The following is a 24,189-nucleotide window of genomic DNA, read 5'->3' on the forward strand; positions in this document are numbered from 1 at the left end:
AGTATATTTTTCAGTTCAGTTTTTTATTCTTCAGCTCTATGACTTATATTTGGTACTTTCTTAGATTTTCCATCTCTTTGTTGAAGTTCTCACTGTGTTCATTCTTTTCCACAATTCGGTGAGCATCTTTATAATAATTACTTTGAGCTCTTTATCAGGTAAATTACTTATCTCCATTTCATTGAGGTTTTTTCCTGAGGTTTTATCTTGTTCTTTCATTTGGAACATATTTCTCAGTTTCTCCATTTTACTTGACTGTGTTTGGTTTCTGTACAGTAGATGAAATAACCACCTCTTCCAGTCTTGAAGAAGTAGCTTTGTGTAGGGGATGAGCCTTATCAATCAACCTTGACTCAGCTTTTTGTTCTCTCTCAAACCTTTCTGCTTGTTCAAGGAACATATTGTATTTTTACTAGCTCCCAGTAGTTGAGAATGTGCAGTTACCTATCAGTGTCCCTAAGGGGAGTATTTCAGCATCCAGATTCAGACTGACTGGAATCCATGCCCTCAGACAACATCTTTTGAAAATCTTCAACAGAATATTTAGGAAACTGAATTCAACAATACTTTTTTTTTTTTTGTGGTACGCGGGCCTCTCACTGTTGTGGCCTCTCTCGTTGCGGAGCACAGGCTCCGGACGCGCAGGTCCAGCAGCCATGGCTCACGGGTGCAGCCACTCCGCAGCATGTGGGATCTTCCCAGCCCGGGGCACGAACCCGTATCCCCTGCATCGGCAGGCGGACTCTCAACCACTGCGCCACCAGGGAAGCCCTCAACAATACTTTTAAAGGACCATATACCATAATCAAGTGGGATTTATTCCAGGGATCTGCAAATCAGTCAACGTGATATATCACATTAAGAAAAACAATGATAAAAATCATATAATCAACTCAGTGGATACAGAAAAAGCATTTCACGTGATTCTATGTCCATTTATGATAAAGACTCTCAACAAAGCAGGTATAGAGGGGATGCACCTCAACATAGTAAAGGCATATATGACATAATAAAGGCCTACAGCTAACATCATACTCAGTGGTGAAGAGTTGAAAGCTTTTCCTTTAAGATCAGTAATAAGACAAGGATGCCCACTCTTGCTACTTTTATTCAGCATAGTATTGGAAGCCCTAGCCACAGCACTTAGGCAGGAAAAAGTAATAAAAGGCATCTAAATTGGAAAGGAAGAAATAAAACTCTCACTCTTTGCTGATGACATGATACTATGTGTAGAAAACCCTAAAGACTTCACCAAAAAACTGTTGGAACTAATAAATGAGTTCAGCAAAGTTGTAGGATACAAAATAAATATGCATAAGTTTGTTGTGTTTCTATACACTAATAACAAAATATCTGAAAGAGAAATTAAGAAAACAATCCCACTTGCAATTGCATCAAAAAGAATAAATTACCTAGGAATAAATTCAGCCAAGGAGATGAAAGATCTGTGAACTAAAAACTATAATATGTTGATGAAAGAAATTGAAGAAGATACAGAGAAATGGAAAGATATTTTGTGCTCATTGATTGGGAGAATCAGTATTGCTAAAATGTCTGTACTACCCAAAGCAATCTACAGATTCCGTGCAATCTCTATCGAAATTCCAATGGCATTTTTCACAGAAATAGAACAAGAAATTCTAAAATTTGTATGGAACCACAAAAGATCCTGAATAGCCAAAACAATCTTGAGAAAGAAGAACAAAGCTGGAGGCATTATGCTTCCTGATTTCAAACTGTGTCACAAAGTTATGGTAATTTAAACAGTATGGTATTGGCATAAAAATAGATAAATAGGTCAGTGGAACAGAATAGAGAGCCCAGAAATAAACTCATGCACATATGGTCAATTAATTTAGGACAGAGTAGTCAAGAATATACAATGGGAGGACAGTGTTTTCAATTATTGATGTTGGGAAAATTGGACAGCCACATGCAGAAGACTGAAACTTGACCACTGTCTTATACCACACACAAAAATTAATTCATAATTAATTGAACATAAGACCTGAAACCATAAAACTTTTAAAAGAAAACATAGGTGGTAAGATCCTTGACATAGGTTTTGGTGATGATTTTTTCAATTAACCAGACTAATACAGGAATGTTATTGTTGGTAACTTAAAATCCATGGGGAACAGAAGAACACCCCTTACAAGTACAGGATAAGAAAAGAAAGGAGAGAGGACCAACTGAGCAATAGAGTAAATGTTGTTAATGTTAGAATAAGTTAATAACAAATCAGATTTGTATGTGATACGAGAAAGTAGGAGATAATCTTAACTAAAATAGGAATAACATGCCATGATCAATTACAGGCTGTTAATATATGAGAAATTGAATAAGTATTACATTCTTATAAGTTAGTTGTGCCTTGTTTTTAAGTGCAATGCCAAAATATTTTCCTTGTTATGAAATAGAACTGAGTGGTGAAAAAAAATGCCAGAAAACATATCTGCCGTCTGATCATCATGCATCATGCATAAGGCATGCATTTAGTCTGTACACTAAAAAGATTTTGGAGACCCTATCCTTTGCAAAGTAATGGAAATCAAGGGTAGATTGGGTAAAGAAATGGTAATAGAAACTGCTGTAGAGAAGTTGTATAGTAGTATGGTAAACTTCTGAAGACAGTAAAGATTTAAAAACAACAGGTGAAAAAACCCAATGATTTTTTAAATTTTTATTTATTTTATTTATTTATTTTTGGCTGCGTTGGGTGTTTATTGCTGCACGCAGGCTTTCTCTAGTTGTGGGGAGTGGGGGCTACTCTTCGTTTGCCGTGTGCAGGCTTCTTATTGTGGTGGCTTCTCTTATTGCAGAGCATGGGCTCTAGGCATGCGGGCTCAGTAGCTGTGGCTCATGGGCTCTAGAGTGCAGGCTCAGTAGTTGTGGCGCACAGGCTTAGTTGCTCCACGGCATGTGGGATCTTCCCAGACCAGGGCTCGAACCCATGTCCCCTGCATTGGCAGGCGGATTCTTAACCACTGTGCTACCAGGGAAGCCCAAACCCAGTGATTTTGGTATTGATTTTCATGACAAAGTTTTTTATCCTATGATACCAAAATATTTAAAACTATACAGAAGCAATGAGGTATTACTAAAATATTAATATATCAGTAATACTAAATATACTAATATTATTACATTAGTAAGATGACTTTTATAATGCTTCTCAGTGAAATTTCTGTATTTGTGTCTTCACTGATTTTAGAGTATTTGATTCAGTGTCTGTTGAAGTCTGTAAAAGTGTCTCTAAAAACTTACAAGGGGGTGCTACAAATGCTGACTGATACGGGTGTTATATTAAACTGCAGTGCCGCATGTTGTATTGCTGTTAAGAGATATGATTTTTCTCTGACGGTGAATGGTTTCTGTTAAAGTTTTAAAGAAAACTAAGTACAGTCTTTTCTAACTTATATAGTAGTTGTATTTTTGGGAAGTTTGTGACAGAATACTTTGTGTTTATATGTAAAGCAGAATTACTGGATTTTCATTTGTGAGAATCTAACAGGATAATAGAAAGTTGTATGAGATGCAAGCCAATTCCTTTTTGAGTGACATTGTCTGGCATATTGCATGATTTCTGGTATCTTTTGACTGTGTCCATTAAATGTAGTAGTGGCCCCCAATTATTGAAATGATCCCTCTAAAAAAACCTTTCTTAAACACTGAGAATCATTGCTCTAAGGTATTTTTCCCAAAATTTACTTGATGGTGGATTCTTTCTTGTTTTCCCCCACCACGTGACCCTTGCTGTCCTACAGAATGTTTTTTAGGGAATGCTACTCTAGTGAGGTCTTTTTATCTATTCCCTATATACCTTAAGTCATAGCCTTTTATTACTTTGCATCTTTTTAATTTTGTTCTAAAACTGTTTAGGAACAAATATGTATAAATCCTAAGGACTTGCATATAGAACTGTTTGTATAATTTTATTAATTTTGATACTGTTTTAGGTTGGATCCTTGGAACAAGCTATGCTTGATGCTCTTGTAATGGATAGAGTTGCATTTGTAAAACTTCTTATTGAAAATGGAGTAAGCATGCATAAATTCCTTACCATTCCTAGACTGGAAGAACTTTACAACACTGTAAGTGTATGTTAAAATTCTTTGTGGACTAAGTTTTATCATCTTTGGAAAGTGTCATTTTACCTGAGTATATTCATTCCTATTGGTAAAACCTTTAAAGTTTTGCTGGATTACATGGAAAAATTACAGCCAGTCTTAGTATAGATTGTTTATATGACAGTCTGGAACCCTTTCCCTGTTTCTGGAGACCTTCTCTGTCACCATAACCACATAGGAAAGAGATGCAGTTAGTGTTAACCCTTTCCTTCACCTCACCCCTTTTTAAAACTATAAGATCAAGTTCTTAATTATAGAGTTATTATATTTCTTCTTTTTCTTGGTGGTCATTTGTTACACCAAATTTCTTTTGATTCCTTTGACCAATGGAGAAATTACACATTGCTTTTTCTTTTCTCCTTTTTGTTGTTTACATTCATGATTTTGACCTTGTGGTGTCATACTTTCAGCTTACATACTGTTCTTCAATTTTTCTTTTAAAGAGCTCCTGAAAACTAATTATTCCTTTTACAAAGCCTTTCTCATTTTGTTTCAAATTTCATATCACTAACATTGGAGAGAGTAAATACTACTATTCTTAATGGTTTTTCATTACTAATAGAAGCATACCTTGAGGAGTACTATGACCAAATCCTAGCTTTCTAACTTTGACTTCTCTGCAAAGCTGTTTCCTTTTATTTATCAGTTTCTACCTATTTATCTCTTTTCATTCCTAATGTCTTTGTACTACTCAATCATTTCCAGCCTATACTACTTCAGTAATCTAATTTCCTTGTCTATTTTCAAATCTTTAACCTAAATATTCTTATAGTGACATATTTTATATCTTTCTCCAGTTTAAAAACTTTTGATGGCTCCCCAGTGTATGTAGAATAATACTCAAAGCCTTCGCTTGATTTTCAAAGCTCTTCAGCTTTTGAAATTTTGCCTCAGCTATTTCTCTCACTTGGCCTTTTAATTCCTATCTCCCACCTCTGCATGGTGGATATTTAAACTACATCATCTACCTACTATTTCTCCAAAATATAAACTTTTTAAAAAAGCATTAGTTGTTTACACAGTGCTGGTATGTGTTTTTCTTCCAGCTACTACTACTACCCACTTACTGGATTTTATTCTTTGTTTGGAACCTAGTTCAAATGCCAAGGCAGTGCTACAGTGAAGCCCAGTGGTGCAGTTTGTTAAGTACAGTTATGTCTTCCACTGTGGATTGTAAATTTCCTTTGAGTAGGGATTTGTTGGCATTCTACTGTCTCTAGCAAATAGATGTAAAAATTAAAAGGATTATTCATTGTGCCAAAGTAAGGTTTATCCCTGAAATGTAAAGGAAATATAAAACACTAAAAATAAAAATTGATCCTATTAGCAAGGCAAGTAATTTTTTAACTGTATAACTCAAAGTTATTAAGATAATAGTTAACATTCAGCATCAGTTATTGATAAAATTTTTTAAAGTTTAAGGGGTTATATATAACATGATAAAGCAGTGGTTCTCAAACTTTTTGTTATCAAGATCCTATTACATAAAAATTATTGAGGACATCAAAGAGCTGTTCTAGAGAGGTTTTGCTTATGTGTGTTGATATGTACCATATTGGAATGTAACACCAAGAAATTTTAAAAATATTTATTAATTTGTACTTCAGTACAAATAATAAATCCATTATGTGTTAACGTATATAACATTTTTCAAGAAAACAAAAAAGAATTAGTGAGGAGAGTAGAATACTTTTATGGCTTACAAATCTCTTTAATGTCTGGTTTCATAGAAGGCAGCTGGATTCTCATGTTTGCTTTTGAATTTAATCTCACAATATCACACATCATGAAGCCTCTGGAAAACTCCACTGAACACTGAGAGAATGAGAATGAATAAATGCAAATAACATTTTAACATGATTCTGCAAACACTTTCGATCTCATGGGCCTCCTAAAAGGATCTTGGGGACCTTCAGGAGTCCCCAGATTGCACTTTTGAGAACTGCTGTGTTAAAGTGTACTTATTTTTTACTAAGAAGTTATATTTAATGAATAAACATTAATGGATTAAGATAAAATAGAATTACAAAAATTGCGTTTCTCTCTGGTTATATACTATTAGAGAAAATACAATGAAGCTTCCTAATACTTAAAAAGTATGAAATAATTCACATTCACTTGGAAGACACATTTATTTTTTAAAAATTAACTTACAGGTCTTCTGTCTTTATTTTTTATAATACTTTGCATTTCAGAAATGTTTCAGCTGTAAATATTTTGTAAGTCTATCTAAGTGCACTAAAATATTACCAATTTTTTGTAAATATTTCTACTAAGTTTGTTTCTTTATGTTAAAAATAAATGACATTTTAAATAAAAAAAAATTAACTTACGGGGAGAATGAGCTGAGGGAACTCAGCTCTTAAGTCTATAGACTAAATACTATAAAAAGAATGCCGTATCAGTTATATCCATTTTTAGATATTATATAGAATTTGAAAGCCAATAATATCAAAGAAAATAATATTGTTTTCAAAGGAATAATAAGTTTACCCACTTAGATTTGAAAATGTATTACCAAGTATATGTAATCAAAATGGAGAAGTACATTGAATTGATTACTACAATAACCTCATAAAAATTAACAGTAACATAATGGTGGGAGAAAAATCTCATTTGATATTTCTTTTAAACAATAGATTTAAAGTTGACAGTAATTCTCTTGATTTGTGCTGCATAGAATCAATTGCAGTAAATTTCAAATAGGTCAGAGCACTGTCTAAAAAGTTTAGAAGAATATCTTTTTGGCCCATTTATCTCAGTTTTGTTGGGGGGAGATATACTCCTGGGTATTTTTTCAAAATACAGGATACCATCAAAATAAGATTAATGTAAAAATGAAACTTGTCACTAGTCTACTGTAATATTATATTTAAATAGAATTAAGATAATAATGGAAAAGATGGCATATATAAAAATGTTAAAAGTTTGTTACCCAAAATATTTAATGTATTGCTACAGCTTGATGATCAGTGGCAGAAACAGAGGTACAGACATTTTAACAAGAGGAAAGAGAATGTATGCCTCCATTATCAATGAAATATAAATTAAATTTAACATATAATTGTGAAGCTTGCAATGTTTGCATGACTTTTAGAAAAGAAAAGCTTTTGTGTTTTGCATAAGTAAAAATGTAAGAGCATAAGAAATTATATATCTTGTTAAAGGTAAATATGACAACATGAAATAGTTACCTCTTTTTCATTGTTCCATTTTATGCACAGAACTTGTATAACTCAAAAACAATATAATTTGTGTAAGAACAAAAGTCCTGTAACAAAAAGGAAGTTGTTTAAGTTATTTTAGAAGAAAAATAATAGTTTGCTCTAATTATTTTCTCCTTAAAGAAACAAGGCCCAACTAATCCAATGCTATTTCATCTTGTTCGAGATGTCAAACAGGTAAGAGATTATTTTTGTTTTCGAAAAATATTATTTTAGAAAAGTCATTTATATTTCATCTGTTCCTAGAAAGCATTTCAGTGCATCTTAAAATTAGCAATAAAGTGACTTTTTTTATTCTTATTTTTATTTTTATTTTATTTTATTTTTTTGCGGTATGCGGGCCTCTCACTGTTGTGGCCTCTCCCGTTGCGGAGCGCAGGCTCCGGACGCGCAGGCTCCAGACGCGCAGGCTCAGCGGCCATGGCTCACGGGCCCAGCCGCTCCGCGGCATGGTGGGACTCTCCCACACCGGGGCACGAACCCGTGTCCCCTGCATCGGCAGGCGGACTCTCAACCACTGCGCCACCAGGGAAGCCCAGTGACTTTTTTTAGATCGAGATTAAAATAAGGGATAAATTTGTAGTAATACAGGAGTAAAGAGCATAATGTATCAGAAATCAAGAGAAAGGAAAGTTTATGAAATTAAGACCTGAGCTTCTAGTCATCCAGGATATAGTATGATGAATTTCATAATGCTCATTTGTTCATAAAGGAAGATCTTCTTTCTCTGTGTTAAGAAGAAATTTTTCCCTGGGCATGTAAAGGACGTTGAGAGAAACACAGATTGGTGATCTTCAATGGCAGATTTTGCCAATAAAAAGGCTGAAAATGTTCTGTCTTTCTCTCTGTGCATGTTTTTCTCTCCCCCCCCCCGCCGCTACCATCTCTGTCTCTTGTCTCTCTCCCTCTTCCCTCTTCTTTTATATTCAGTATTGGTAGTGATTTCATATATAAGGCTCTCATATGGTCTGAAGCCATTCTGTGGTGACTAAACTTGATACACTGATATTCCTCTTCTTTTCTACTGGATTCTCTGTGAATTAATAGTTTTAAACACTTACTTAAAAATTATAACAACTTAAACTATTGATATCCAATAGTTTTATTTCCCTTGATGAAAAAGTACTCATATTTAGTTAATTGAATTATTTTTAAAGTTTCTGAACTGAAATGCTTTCCTTTTGGAATTCTTCATTCAAATGTTTTACTTACCATTAAGTGTGAGTGAGTGTACTATTAAAAAATGGAAAACTTGATAGAAATGTCATTTTCTGTGTTTTGTAATATGTTTAATACTAAACTAACATTTCATAAAAAGAACTTAGACTTTGTCATACTTAAAATTTTTTTCTTTATTTTTTTCCATGTGCTTTTTTTTGTAGCTTTATTGAAATGTATTTCACATACCATAACATTCATCCATGTGAAGTGTATATATAGTTCAGTGACTTTCTATATTCAGGGTAGTGCCACCGTCGCCACAATTTTAGAGTATTTACAATACCCCCCAAAGTAACTTCATACCCATTAGCAGTCTCTCCCCATTCCTGCTCCTTCGCTACTCCTTGCCTCTGAGCCTGCCCTAAGCAACTGTTAATTCTTTTCTATCTCTGTGGATTTTCCTATTCTGGACAATTCACATTAATTTTTGTTTGTTTTGTTTAAGTAACTAAAGCTTTCTTTTTTTTTTTTTTTCTTCCCAGAAAGCTTGAATAATGAGGGAGACCTTCAGTCCGGGGATTTCTTGAACACATTTGCATTATGATTTACTTACGTGGTTTAGCAGAACTATAGTTGTTAATTCTGGGAACCTCACACAGGAGATTTGTTATATGTTAACTTCTTTTACATTGATGGCTATAATAATAAGCCCAGTTTTTCTACTTGCATAAGTGAAAAATCCTGAAGTAAAAGCAGTGATTGAATATTTTCTAATTCAAATTAATGAGTTTTCTAAGTTATTTGTATAGCTTGAGAAATTGCTTATCATTTTTTTTAGATAACTCACATTATTTTCCTTAAATTAAGTATTTCCCATTCAAGTGAATTCATAACATAAGGGTATTTGTCAGATTAAAAAAAAATAAAACTAAAATATCTATCATACCTGACATCCTTAATCGTAGAGCATATTTTGAGGTTGCTTAAGATGAAATAAAAACAAAAATCTTGTATTTAAGATGAAAATATGGTTTTTTTTGTTTGTTTGTTTTTTGCTGTACGCAGGCCTCTCACTGTTGTGGCCTCTCCTGTTGCGGAGCACAGGCTCCAGACGCGCAGGCTCAGCGGCCATGGCTCACGGGCCCAGCCGCTCTGCGGCATGTGGGATCTTCCCGGACCGGGGCACGAACCCGTGTCCCCTGCATTGGCAGGTGGACTCTCAACCACTGCGCCACCAGGGAAGCCCCAAAATATGTTTTTTGATTAGTTTTAAAATTAGCAATCTAAAGAATATAGATACCTAGAAATTAGAAACTTCACAGATGCAGCAAAAATATAAAAAGTATAAGCATTTTAAAAAGTATTAAGTTCATGAAGTTATAATTAGGGGAATGAAAGAATGGTGATGGTGTAAGAGGGCAGAATTGGTTAATATGTATAACTCATCTGATGATTAAACACTTTAATCAATAATTCATTCTGAAACAGTCTTTCCAAACTCACAAATGGCTTATGTTCCAAAAGTTCATTTGTAAATTGATGCTTTGGGAAAATGAAGTTTTATCTCTGAACAATGTTATAGGTGGTAGTTGAATTGTAGTCAAGGCTATAAAAACGTGTAATCTACAATATGGCCAATATAATTTTGGTTCAAAATATTTATAAGTATTAATGGGCCCCTCAGGAAACATTTATAGCATTATTTATGCAGGAAAATGCAACTTATGTGCCACGGTGAAACAGAATACTTGGCATTTAGAGGTTTCTTTGCCTGTGTGTGTGAAGTATTAGTACAGTGGAGAGATCAAATTATCTTCCTGTTGTAAGCCATACTCCTGTCCTGAGCCACACCATTGGGACTTCAGAACTTCAGAATCTCTCTTCTTACAAAAGGAAACAGAAACAAGTCACTCCCTTCTTCTGTAAAGGTAGCTGCTGGCAACTCCAGCTTCCTATAACAAGTAAACATTTGTTATTTTGGAGAGTAGTAGGCACATTTCTAGGCATAACATGGAAATATTGAGAAATATTATTTTGTCTTTTTAAAACTAATGCTTTGTTTTCAGGGAAATCTTCCTCCAGGATATAAGATCACTCTAATTGATATAGGACTTGTTATTGAATATCTTATGGGAGGAACCTATAGATGCACCTACACTCGGAAACGTTTTCGATTAATATATAATAGTCTTGGTGGAAATAATCGGGTATGTAATATTTGGGGGAAAGTCTATAGATGTGCTTTAAAATGAACTTACACACTTTAAAAGTTAAAAATTACTTAGATAGCTAGTGGGAAGCAGCCGCATAGCACAGGGAGATCAGCTCAGTGCTTTGTGACCACCTAGAGGGGTGGGATAGGGAGGGTGGGAGGGAGGGAGATACAAGAGGGAAGAGATATGGGAACATATGTATATGTATAATTGATTCACTTTGTTATAAAGCAGAAACGAACACACCATTGTAAAGCAATTATACTCCAATAAAGATGTAAAAAAAAAAATTACTTAGAATGGTAAAGGTGGGATTGCCTTAAAAACATGAGATTTTAAACTAAGAGTACTTAGAAATATTTTGTAATTGAAATCCTGAAGAAACTGTATATTTTTTGGTGTGCGTACACACACATATTTATATATACATGTGTAAAAACTGATTTTTATAGCATATCAGCATATTTAAATCTATAAAATCTAATAAGCTTTTATTTTCAGAGGTCTGGCAGAAATACCTCCAGCAGCACTCCTCAGTTGCGAAAGAGTCAGGAATCTTTTGGCAATAGAGCAGATAAAAAGGAAAAAATGAGGCATAATCATTTCATTAAAACAGCACAGCCCTACCGACCAAAGGTATATTTGTTTAAATATTACCTTTTCTGGCTTTCTCATTTTGTTCTTTCTAAATTACTTAGTATTATGAAGCAAAAAACTACTTGTTTTAGTAAGAGTTATCTTTTGTTTTTAGATATATTATATCCTTGATTCTTCATTTTCCTATATGCCAAAAGATATTCATTGTTAGTTAGTGATTCTGTTATTTTTTAGTATTTAACTATGATAATGACCAGAATTTTTAGATGTTTTGATTATTGCTTAACTGCCTCCTTTTATTCCATATTTACTTGATTAACAACATGCAAGACAGAGGTGTTATCCAAACTCTCCTTTCATTAAAACTGTGTTTTATCAGATATTAGTTGAAATATTTAGGCCCTTTCTTTAATCTTGGAAAACTTTGTTGCAAAGACATTTTTTTGGAAATGACGTTTCTATAAAATGAATAGCTATAATAAAAATCAAATATGTAAAATTTATACTATTTTGATTTGTGCGGCTGTATGAAGTTGAAGAATAAAGGGTATTTTATTAAAATTCTCACATGAATGTCACATGGCCTTATTTTGATGAGCCTTATAACATTTATTTTCTCTTAAAGATTGATACAGCTGTGGAAGAAGGAAAGAAGAAAAGAACCAAAGATGAAATTGTAGATATTGATGATCCAGAAACCAAGCGCTTTCCTTATCCACTTAATGAACTGCTAATTTGGGCTTGCCTTATGAAGAGGCAGGTCATGGCCCGTTTTTTGTGGCAGCATGGTGAAGAATCAATGGCTAAAGCATTAGTTGCCTGTAAGATCTATCGTTCAATGGCATATGAAGCAAAGCAGAGTGACCTTGTAGATGATACTTCAGAGGAATTGAAACAATATTCCAAGTAAGTTACATTTTATCATTTGAAACATTGTAAAGTACAAAATAGATGGGGTTTAAGTGGAGATTATAGTGCCATGCACTAATTAGGTTACGTATTATAATTTTATTGGAAAAATTAAGAGAAACCCACTTTCTAAATGCTTAAGTTTAAAAAAAAAATCTCAGAAAGAAACTTGGCTGCCTAGGCATGTATATTGTTTGCTGTTCAAGAGTTAAATATCTCAACAAGAAAGAAGAAATGCCAGAGATCAGTTTAATAATTAGTTGTACATAATAGCAATTAGATTAGGAAAAGTTCCATTTGAAGTGGTAGGGAAAGGAAGAAAGTGAGGTTTGAGCTGTATTCTAAGGAAATAAATTTAATTCATCTGGAAGGGCATTTCAGATGGTGGAACTACATATGTAGAAGAATAAAATAGTTCACAAGTTTTGCAGTCTACTTAGGGGAGTAATAGAATATTAAGCTAGAAAGGTAGTTTGTAGGAAGCTTTATAATAGAGAATAGGACCACCCTCCCCCAAAATGGGCTGTCTTTGGAAGAGAGTAAGAGTTGTTACTGGAAATAACTCAAATAGAGATCCAGTGATCATGTTACCAGGGATTTAAGATTAAGATGTTCTTCATATTAGGTTAGTTCCTATTCACATTATTCTTCCTCTCTACTGGGTACCAACCCTCTTCTATGTTTGAAATATTATATAGAGACTTTCTGAACAGAGCATCTGAATATTGTCAGTTTTGGTTTCCTTTGAGTCTATAGGTTTATTTCTAGGACCAGGGGAAAGTGCTCTGGAGTCACATTTTCAGTCTTGTTCCTAATGTGGCATATTTTAATATTTTGTAATTTTCACATAGTAGTGGATATCTGAAAACGTAGGGCTACTATGATTCTGATGCCTCACAATTCCCTGTGTGTGTGAAAATATTAAAAACTGGAACATGTTATGAATGACTTAAGGATAATGGCTTAAAACTGCAATTTGGTAATCTGAATATGTTTTGGCTTTTATCTTTTGATAGTGATTTTGGTCAACTGGCAGTTGAATTATTAGAACAATCCTTCAGACAAGATGAAACCATGGCTATGAAATTGCTCACTTATGAACTGAAAAATTGGAGTAATTCCACCTGTCTTAAGTTAGCAGTTTCTTCAAGACTTAGACCTTTTGTAGCCCACACCTGTACACAAATGTTGTTATCTGATATGTGGATGGGAAGGCTGAATATGAGGAAAAATTCCTGGTACAAGGTATACCTTAGAAATAATTTAATATGAAGTGTGTGATTAGATAAAAAAAGAACAGGAATTAGCTCAGCTGTATAGTAAAATGCCTTGATTTGTGAGGGTGGTAGGGGTTGTGGTGTTGGCATTTTATCCCTCTTAGTCTTTACTCTGAATCCTTTTCAGGTGTGGTGTATAGTGAGTTTCCCCAGTCTGAGCCAGAAGCATGAGAGCAACAAATGGGAGTATTGGCATTTATAGCAGCCATGAAAAAAAAGTTGTTGCTTTATGAAAAGTTGATTCCCAAATTCTAAAATTCAGGACCTATCTACTAACTTAATAATCTGTTACTTTTAATTTGCTTGAAGTATATTGGATCTGCTCAGTTTTTATGGTTAAAAATTGGGGTAAAATGTTGTCTGGTACTTTCAGTTTCATTACAGTGAGAGATTTTACTTTAAACTTTCCTTTTTGTTATTTTATGTCTGAAAAAAGGTATAGAAATATAGAAGGTAGAAATCAGGCAAGTAGTTTAATCACTGATCGTTGTAAGTGGATAATAAATACTAAAAATAATGGTGAAGGATTAACCCTGATATACAATTATAATAGATACCCTGACACACAATTATAATTTCTTTGTGCTTGAGGATTTTGCAGGTAATACATAAAATTTTAGAAATAAACCTTTTTGTTTATAGAGGCACAAGCTGAGTAATCACATTGTGACATGGAACACTTGCAGAGAGATTTAGGATAAAATTAAGCACATATTAACTTCATAAGGCTTACATTTTATTTAGACAAAAATGTATTTTCTGAACAAATTGTAGCCGGATTTTTTAACAGGACAAATCTATAATAATTACTAAATCGTTTCTATCCCCTTATATCATAATACTCAAATGTTTTGTTACTCTTTAAAACAATTCAACCTGGCCTCTTTATATATAAGTAAAATGTGAAGTTTTTGTTTTTTCCCTGCACCACCAGGGGCAAAATGGCTAACTAATAATCAGGGGATTTTATACCTTTTTATTGCTTTTATTATATTCTTGAAGGCCATTAATTTTAAAATGTAAACTTCTGTGTTTCTAAAAATTTTTAGGTCATACTAAGCATTTTAGTTCCACCTGCCATATTAATGTTAGAATATAAAACTAAGGCTGAAATGTCTCATATTCCACAATCTCAAGATGCTCATCAAATGACAATGGAAGATAGTGAGAACAACTTTCAAAACATAACAGAAGAGATTCCCATGGTAAGGAGGAAAAAAAATTTAAAGTAAATATAAATTTGTTATGAATAAATGTACAATAAATGTTCTTTTTATTTTAGGAAGTATTTAAAGAAGTAAGAATATTGGACAGGAATGAAGGGAAGAATGAAATGGAGATACAAATAAAATCAAAAAAGCTTCCAATCACACGAAAGTTTTATGCCTTTTATCATGCACCAATTGTAAAATTCTGGTTTAACACGGTATGATTTTTTTTATTGAAGTATAATTGATACTATATATTACAGGTGTATAATATAGTGATTCACAATTTTAAAGGTTATACTCCATTTATAAAATTATAAAATATTGGCTATAGTCCCCATGTTGTACAATATATCCTTGTAGCTTATTTTATACCTAATAGTTTGTACTTCTTAATCCCCTGCCTTTATATTGCCCCTCCCACCCCTTCCCTCTCCCCACTGGTAACCACTAGTTTGTTCTCTGTATCTGTGAGTCTGCTTCTTTTTTGTTATATTCACTAGTTTGTTGTATTTTTAAGATTCCACGTATAAGTGATATCATACAATACTTGTCTTTCTCAGTCTGACTTCACTTAAGATAATACCCTCCAAGTCCATCCATGTTGCTGCAAATGGCAAAATTTAATTCTTTTTTATGGCTGAGTAGTATTCCATTGTATATATTTACCACATCTTCTTTGTCCATTCATCTGTTGATGGACACTTAGGTTGCTTCCATATCTTAGCAATTGTAAATAATGCTGCTATGAATATTGGGGTGCATGTATCTTTTCGAATTAGTAACATGGTATATTTTAAAATTGAGCAAAAATTTTTTTTACCACATTAAAAACCATTCAGTTTTATTAATATATTAAGTTCACACATGGTCTAAATAAATCTTTAACAATCCATCTATGATTCTCTATCAAAATACAGATTACAGTAATTCAGAAGAATTCTTGTTCTTTGGATAGAATGATCTGAGAATTGTGATTTTTATGATTTACACAAAGAAGCCTAGTTATTTAGTAAACATGGATGTACAGTAATTTTATAACTTCTTGTGGAAGGGTTACCTGTATTTTTCTTAGTTATTGATGAAGATGTATTTGTTTCAAATATGCCAGCTAATATTCATGACTTCTATCCGTTGATTTAATGAATGTTTATCAAGATTTTAATGAATTAACATCCTTTTATCCTTAAAAGCAAATGGTCACAACTATTTAAAATTTACAGTGATCCTCTGTCTTTAATACAAAGAATGATTCCCTGAACACTTAACTAATGGTGATCTATAGGAATGATTTAAATCAATGACAGATGTCATCTCCATTTAGATTTTCATTGTACATTTTACGTTACAGGGTCTTTAAACATCCATGGAGTAGTAAAAATAAATGACTGCTACCTAATATTATTTTCAAATAATCTCAAATAATGCCAATATAAAAAAGGTGCTGATAATAATTACACCTGCCCAAACATCATTCCCTGTGATCAATACGAACAAACAAATTTTATAAGTGTTTTAACTTTAGATTATTTTCTGTAATATTCTCAATTAGAGTAATGCCAGAAAAGTTATTGACTTTAATGCTTTCTACTATGTATTCTGATATTTATTTAGATTTGATCTTTTAAGTACTTTCACATTTTTTTTCATCATTCAAGTTTCTTTCCACTGTGAACTCTTCAGGTGTTTTCTGAAGTATATATTTAGGACTGATGTCTTTCATCACTTATTACATTTGTAGGGTTTCTCTCCACTATGGATTCTCTGATGTTGAGCGAGGTAACAGCTCTGGTTGAAGGCTTTGTCACATTCTCTACATTTGTACGTTTTTTGCTATTATGGTTTTTTTCTACTGTTATTTTCTTATGTTTTTGAGAGCCAGTTAAAGGCTTTGCCACATTTGCTACATTTGTAAGGTTTCTTTCCAGTATGAGATCTTTGCTGAATAAGATATGAATGCTAATTAAAGGTACTGCCACATTCTGTACTTTTGTAAGGCTTCTCTGCAGTGTGAATTATCTGATGCTGCTTAAGATTTGAGCCCTGGGTAAAGGCTTTGCCACATTCTTTACATTTGTATAGTTTCTCCCCAGTATGAATTCTCTGATGTTGAGTATGTTTTGAGCACCATTTGAAGGCTTTTCCACAGTCTTTACATTTATAAAGTTTCCCTCCAGTATGAATTTTCCTTTGTCTACTTAGATTTAATGATTGATTAAAGACTTTCCTACATTTATTACACTTGTAGTGTTCCTCTCTAGTATGAATACTCTGATGTTGAGTAAGTTGATGTTGAAGACTGATTAAAACCTTTATCACATTGACTACATTTGTAAGTCTTCTCTCCAATATGAATCCTCTTATATGTAGTAATATTTGAGCTTTGATAAAAGACATTCCTGTGTTTATTACTTTTAGAATGGTTTTCTGAAAATTCAGTGCCCTGATGTTTCATAAGACTTGAGTCTCGGTCAAAGTTATTGTCTGATTCAATGCAGGGATAGCTTGTTGCTCCATTATAAATGCTGTTGTAGTTATTGAAAAATAGAGCTCTTGGTTAAGACCTTACACAGTTTATTGCAGTTTAAATTTCCAAGTCAACAACTTTCATGTTTTCCCAGCAGCATTTTTTGGAATAAATCTTCCGTGCCTACTTTGTGGTCATCAAAATCTGGGTGTCGTAAGAAGACATAGCTGGGTATGTGGCTACTGTCTCCATTCCCTTCACATCCTAGAGATCCTTTTTTTGCTCCAAGAAGGTGACCAGGTCCCTATAGTTCTCTAACATCTGTCCCTGTACAATTCCCATTGATCAAAGTCCAGTCATTCCTACTCCTCTTGAGAGAAATCTATGGCCACATCTTGGAATGTCAGCAGTCCCTGAGAAGCTGCCATTTCCTCCTGTTCTTCCTCCTGCTCTGGGTTGTTTTTTCATCAATATTATGTTGAAGAAACACATCAGCATCTTGAGAATATACCTTCAAAGGTGTCAGCACATCTCCCTCACCAGCTCCTACCCATAAGCCGAACTTTCATAGTTGACTTTGAAATGCTAAGAAGACCAATCTCTCCCATCCTTTGTCTCAGGAGAAATACAGGAATAACCAGCTCCTGGCCTTTAAAAATGCTTTGCTGAAACCCTTTCAGGAGTTTGGGTTTTTGGGGGCATGAGCCACTGGTCTCCTTGCATTGCCCTGCAGTAAACCTTTCTCTGCTCCAAACTCCAACATTTAGGTATTATTTGGCTGGGGCTGCGGCTGCAGTGGGCGCCTGCCCCCCACCCCCGGTTTGGGGCACCGCCTCCAGGACCCCCCTAGAGGTGGGGCCGTGCATTCTGCTCCCTCCCCCAAGTGACTGCGGGCAGAGAGGCCCCGCCCCCACTGCTCCCCCGCCGGGAATGGAGCTGGAGCCCAGGTCCCCGCAGAGCCAGCAAAATGTTTTTAAAAGATAGGCTTTAAGGGTAACTTTGGTTTAGAGTCCATACTAATCTTGATATAACTTAGATCACTGGAAATCCATTTTCCACTTAAAAGAACAATACGTTCTCTGATACACAATTATACTTTCTTCGTGCTTTTGGATTTTGCAGATAATGTTAAAATTTTGGAAATAAACCTTTTTGCAGTGTTAGTTGATGGTGAAAAGTAATCTAGATCATTCATATAGTTTTATTTTTCAGTGGTATGATAGCTTATTTCTTTAATCATAGTACATGTTTGGTTATCTGTCACATAATTGGTTTTTCCCTTGCCAATGGAAGAACAAATTTTACTACCAGGTTAAAGAGCATACATGTCCTTAGAGGAATGGACACCATCTGAGAAACACATGAGATTGGTGCCTACTTTTATCCAGGGGCCAAGTGAATGAGTTTTTACTCCCCAGGAAAACTTTTAAGTTGTTTTTGGTTTTTGTTGTCATGTTTGTTGTGTTTCATTTTCATCATTATCAGGCTTTTTTTGAATTGCCAAAGTAGGCAAATGTTCTCTATTAGCTTTATGCTAATATGAACATTTGAGAATTTGTTCCTTCAACCATTGCTTTCTCACCTACATACATGCCCATTAACCTGAGACTAATTCATTACGTTTCCTTCCCAGTACGAAAATTTTCTTGCTCCATCTTGTTCAGATGTTAAAATTGTAAATCTGAATTACCTAATATAATCCCCGAATTCTGTCTCCACTAATGGAAATAACATAGGTTTCATATGTTTGCATTCGTATGAACAGCTATTTAAAAATGGACAGTTCAGGTGGCTCTAGGAATTTCTTTTTTCTTTCTTTGCTTATTGCAGTTTACTTCTCTACCCCGCCATAGCTCAAATCAAAGATATGGCTTATTTTAAAACTGGTAGAGGCAAGGAAAACGATGAGAGAATTCTCAGCCACAATTGTTCAAGGGTCAGAGAGTCTGGATTTTCCTCTGAAATGAAATGACTCTTCAGATGTTATTACATATCGGTCCTTATCATCTCCTTATAACCTTTCTTGTTAAGAGTCTCAAAGGTGGGATGTTCTCTTACCTAGGGAGAATGTTTTCCATATTTGTTTACATTTCTTGGGATTCAACCTCAGTGATTGGGAGCTAAGAAAATATTGGGTTGGCCAAAAAATTTGTTGGGTCTTTTCTGTAAGATGGCTCTAGTAGCGCTTAGTTGTCTTTAACTTCATTCGAAACAATTTTGTTAGACTGTATTGTGACAGCTGTCATATCAATGTGCATTTTAAAAAAGCTTATCAAAATTGGTGAATTTTTGTGTAGCCATTTTAATATTGAAGACGGAAGAAAAACAACATTTTCAGCATATTATGTTTTATTGTTTCAAGAAAGGTAAAAACAACTGAAATGCAAAAAAAGATTCGTGCAGTGTATGGAGAAGGTGCTGTGACTGATTGAACATGTCAAAAGTGGTTTGCGAAGTTTCATGCTGGAGATTTCTCGCTGGATGATGCTCCGTGGTCGGGTAGACCAGTTGAAGTTGATAGTGATCAAATCAAGAAATCGAGAACAATCAACATTATACCACATGGGAGATAGCCAACATATTCAAAATATCCAAATCAAGCGTTCAAAATCATTTGCACCAGCTTGGTTATGTTAATCACTTTGATGTTTGGGTTCCACATAAGTGAAAAAAATCTTCTTGACAGTATTTCTGCATGCGATTCCCTACTTAAACGTAATGAAAACATTGTTTTTAAAACAAATTGTGACGGGCAATGAAAAGTGGATACTGTACAATAATGTGGAATGGAAAAAGATCATGGGGCAGGTGAAATGAACCACCACCAACCACACCTAAGGCCGGTCTTCATCCAAAGAAGGCGATGTTGTGTAGATGGTGGGATTGGAAGGGAGTCCTCTATTATGGGCTCCTTCCAGAAAACCAAATGATTAATTCCAACAAGTACTGCTCACAATTAGACCAACTGAAAGCAGCACTCAATGGAAAGCTTCTGGAATTAGTCAACAGAAAATGCATAATCTTCCATCAGGATACCACAAGACCACATGTTTCTTTGATGACCAGGCAAGAACTGTTATGGCTTGGCTGAGTAGTTCTCATTCATCCGCCATATTCACCAGACATTGCACATTCAGATTTCCATTTATTTTGGTCTTTGCAAACTTCTCTTAATGGAAAAAATTTCCATTCCCTGGAAGACTGTAAAAGGCATCTGGAACAGTTCTTTGCTCAAAAATACAAAAATTTGGGGAAGATGGAATTATGAAGTTGCCTGAAAAATGGCAGAAGGTAGTGGAACAAAAGGGTGACTACGTTGTTCAATAAAGTTCTTGGTGAAAATGAAAAATGTGTCTTTTATTTTTACCTAAAAGCCAAAGGAACTGTTTGGCTAATCCAATACCAGTTGTCTTTCTTAGGAATACTACTTGGTTGGGGGAAGGAGGAGCCACATATTATGTGTTTCTTGATGATGGTGATGAAGTTCTATAGTATGATACTTGAGGTATAATATAAGTTAAGTGAAATTATGTGGACTATACTGAGAACATAAACCTGGTATTATAAAATTCTTCCTATGAGAAGTACTAAAAAGTCAACCAAAGTCTAGAATAACACACTTTTACCTTGGGGACCATTTATAAATGGTTGATTGATAAATGCAATGTCTGCATGGAAGAAGAGTTACTTCTGAAACTTTTTTAATGATTGAAGCTGGGAGATACTTCACAGGGGCTCATTTCGTCTCTTGCTTTGTGTATGCTTGGAAATTTTCATAGTAAAGAAATTGTATTTTATAATAAATGTTATTCATATCTTGTATTTTCTTTTTTTTTATTAGTTGGCATACTTAGGATTTCTGATGCTTTATACATTTGTGGTTCTTGTACAAATGGAACAGTTACCTTCAGTTCAAGAATGGATTGTTATTGCTTATATTTTTACCTATGCTATTGAGAAAGTCCGTGAGGTATGTCTTTAGTTTTTCCTACCAGTAACTTAGTGTATATATGGAGGGTGTTACGTTTTGTTTTGGTTATGTGTGTGGGTATGTGTTATTCATACCCACACACATAACCGTGATGTAGGTGAGTATATTCATATACCCACCTACATCACCCAGTAGGTGATGTTATTGAAGTATAGATTGTTTGGTTTTGCTGTTCTAAAAGTGATGGCCAAAGAATAGAGATTGTGTTGTTTACTTTGTCACAATTACAAACATAATGATTTGTCTCAAAAAATAGATTTGTTTTTGTTTTATTTCCTCAACATTCATATTTATGTTCTTTGCCATTCTCAAAAAGTATTAAATATACATATAGCCAATCAGGTAGATAAATTATAAGTATATTCTTACTTTGCTCTTAGGTTGTTCTGCTCTAAAGTGTACTGTATTGCCCATTGAATTATCATTTAGATTTAGATCCCTATGTCCCTATGTCTATCAGAGTTTTCAGTTTAAAATTGTAAATTTTCTAATATCCTGATTTTGGAAAAAAAGGTTTTTAAAAAATTTTTATACTTTCTGTTTAATCTAGTACCTATATAAATGTTTTATAACACAATTATTTAAATACACGTGAGTTATTTCATGTCTCTACATTAAGAGAATACATGAAATTGCAAAAATAGAAGGCATTGTACTTCCCTCCCACTTAGGCATAATAGGAATTTAATAGCTTATGCATTTTAAATGCCTTTGAGTGCCACAGTCCATATGTTTATGAAATCTGTTGTCTTACTAACATGTTTGAAGAAATTAAGTTGTTAAATTGTGAAAGCAACTTGCATATAATTTTTTTATTCATAAAACAGTTCTGCAAGGATTTATTAGATAGTAATAAAAGTGATTGCCTCTAGTGGGAAGGAGAATTAGTTGGCTAGTGGTGAAGAGTGGAAGGGAGACTTTTCAGTATTTACTTTTGATACACTATGATTTTGAAGCTGTAAATGTATTACCATTCCCCACAAAAAAATTAAAATATTTTTTATATTAAAGAGCTAAGTAGAGCTACTTAAACCATTGAGTTGATTACTTTATGCAAATAAGGCACCTTTGGAAGATCCTACTTGGATATCCTAGTTTTGTTTCAGTGAAAAATAAAACAACTTTTGATAGGTATCTCACATTCCAAGTCTAGAGAATTGTGTTCTAATCTAGGATTTTCAGTGTCTTAGTTGGATGACCTTGGTTGAGCAGGTCATTTATTTGTGGGTCTTTTTTTTTCTTTTTTTCCCCTATATATAGAGAATGAGGATGAGAAGTATCTGTCTTTGATATCTTATTGAATTGTTTTGGTGATCAAATGCCAAGACAGTCAAAATACTTTGAAATATTAAATGATATATAAAATTCTGCTCTGACAGTATGATTGAATTCTGGTATATGTTTTAATAGGAAGAAAGTGATGAAACTTTTTTTTTTTTTTTAACCTGTAGATCTTTATGTCTGAAGCTGGAAAAATAAGCCAGAAGATTAAAGTGTGGTTTAGTGATTACTTCAATATCAGTGATACAATTGCCATAATTTCTTTCTTCATTGGATTTGGACTAAGATTTGGAGCAAAGTGGAACTTTGAGAATGCATATGATAATCATGTTTTTGTGGCTGGAAGATTAATTTACTGTCTTAACATAATATTTTGGTATGTGCGTTTGCTAGATTTTCTAGCTGTAAATCAACAGGCAGGACCTTATGTAATGATGATTGGAAAAATGGTAAGTTGAGAGGTGTCTGATAATACTCATGGGTTTATTGATACTTTTTCTTAAAATCATAAAAATATGTTATTAATATAGTTTTACTTGAACCAGAGAATGATAGTTCATGTTTATTTGCCTTATATTGCAAATAGACCCATTCCTAAGGATATTAGCTTTTTTAAAAAATTATTTATTTATTTATTTATGGCTGAGTTGGGTCTTTGTTGCTGCGCGTGGTCTTTCTCTAGTTGCAGTGAGCAGGGGCTACTCTTTGTTGTAGTGCGCGGGCTTCTCATTGCGGTGGCTTCTCTTGTTGCAGAGCACGGGCTCTAGGCGCGCAGGCTTCAGTATTTGTGGCATGTGGGCTCAGTGGTTGTGGCTCACAGGCTCTAGAGTGCAGGCTTAGTAGTTGTGGCTCACAGCCTTCGTTGCTCCGTGGCATGTGGGATCTTCCCAGACCAGGGCTCAAACCTGTGTCCCCTGCATTGGCAGGTGGATTCTTAACCACTGTGCCACCAGGAAAGCCCAGGATATTAACTTTTGAAGAAAATATTTGAGGGGATAAAGTTAGGAAACCTTATTTTATTTGTTTTCTCTTGAAATACTTTAATTTTTAAATGTTACTTGCTAGGGCTATTTGAAAAATATGAACTTGCCAGCTCCAATCTATGAGTTTCTTTTCATCTTTACTACCACTACCCTAAACCCAATCTGTCATCATCTGGCACTGGCAGTAGTATAGTAATCTGTTTACTCACAAGCACTCTGGCCTGTCTTCAGTCTATATTATAGCTAGAGTAATATTTCAAAATGCAAATCTGGATATGTCAGTTCTCCCTTCTTAAAAAAATCTTTTAATGATTTTGCATTACTGATGGAAATCAGTGTACTTAATGAAACCCATAAGCCTTGTCCAATTTGACTGTTGCTTTCCTTCCTTTCTTCCTCCCTCCTTCCCTTCTTCTCTCCCTCCCTCCCTTTAAATTTTGAGATAGTTACAGATTAACATGCAGTTGTAAGAAATAATACAGAGCTATTCTGTGTACTCTTTACCTAGTTTCCTCCAGTAGTAACATCTTCCTTGCTTTCTTAAGTCTCACCTCTTAACCATTTTTGACCTCTTATTTGTGTTCTAGTCACACAAACCTTTGTCTTTTTCCTTTAACACAGCCCCTATCAGAGAACCAAGAATAGCTCATGTTCTTTCTGTGTAAAATGATCACCCTCATCTACACTCATATCCTTAGCTTTTTTCATTAATTAACTTAGTTTTGTCCTCCAGATCTTGGCTTTAACG

The 24,189-nt window shown here is 34.1% G+C and overlaps 1 protein-coding gene across 1 annotated transcript in view; it reads left to right on the forward strand.

Annotated features, from left to right (window-relative positions):
* The window catches only part of TRPM7 (transient receptor potential cation channel subfamily M member 7), a 124,248-nt gene that overhangs the window by 58,676 nt on the left and 41,383 nt on the right, over nt 1-24,189 (forward strand). The window contains exons 12-21 of the mRNA XM_081228070.1: nt 3,960-4,094; nt 7,478-7,531; nt 10,582-10,722; nt 11,230-11,364; nt 11,951-12,231; nt 13,251-13,479; nt 14,561-14,716; nt 14,794-14,937; nt 21,028-21,156; nt 22,629-22,907. Coding sequence (XP_081084196.1) covers nt 3,960-4,094; nt 7,478-7,531; nt 10,582-10,722; nt 11,230-11,364; nt 11,951-12,231; nt 13,251-13,479; nt 14,561-14,716; nt 14,794-14,937; nt 21,028-21,156; nt 22,629-22,907 — 1,683 coding nt within the window. The remainder of the gene's footprint in view (nt 1-3,959; nt 4,095-7,477; nt 7,532-10,581; nt 10,723-11,229; nt 11,365-11,950; nt 12,232-13,250; nt 13,480-14,560; nt 14,717-14,793; nt 14,938-21,027; nt 21,157-22,628; nt 22,908-24,189) is intronic.

The sequence above is a fragment of the Mesoplodon bidens genome, assembly GCF_964165515.1.
Source record: "Mesoplodon bidens genome assembly, chromosome: 3".
NCBI classification, from domain to species: domain Eukaryota; kingdom Metazoa; phylum Chordata; class Mammalia; order Artiodactyla; family Ziphiidae; genus Mesoplodon; species Mesoplodon bidens.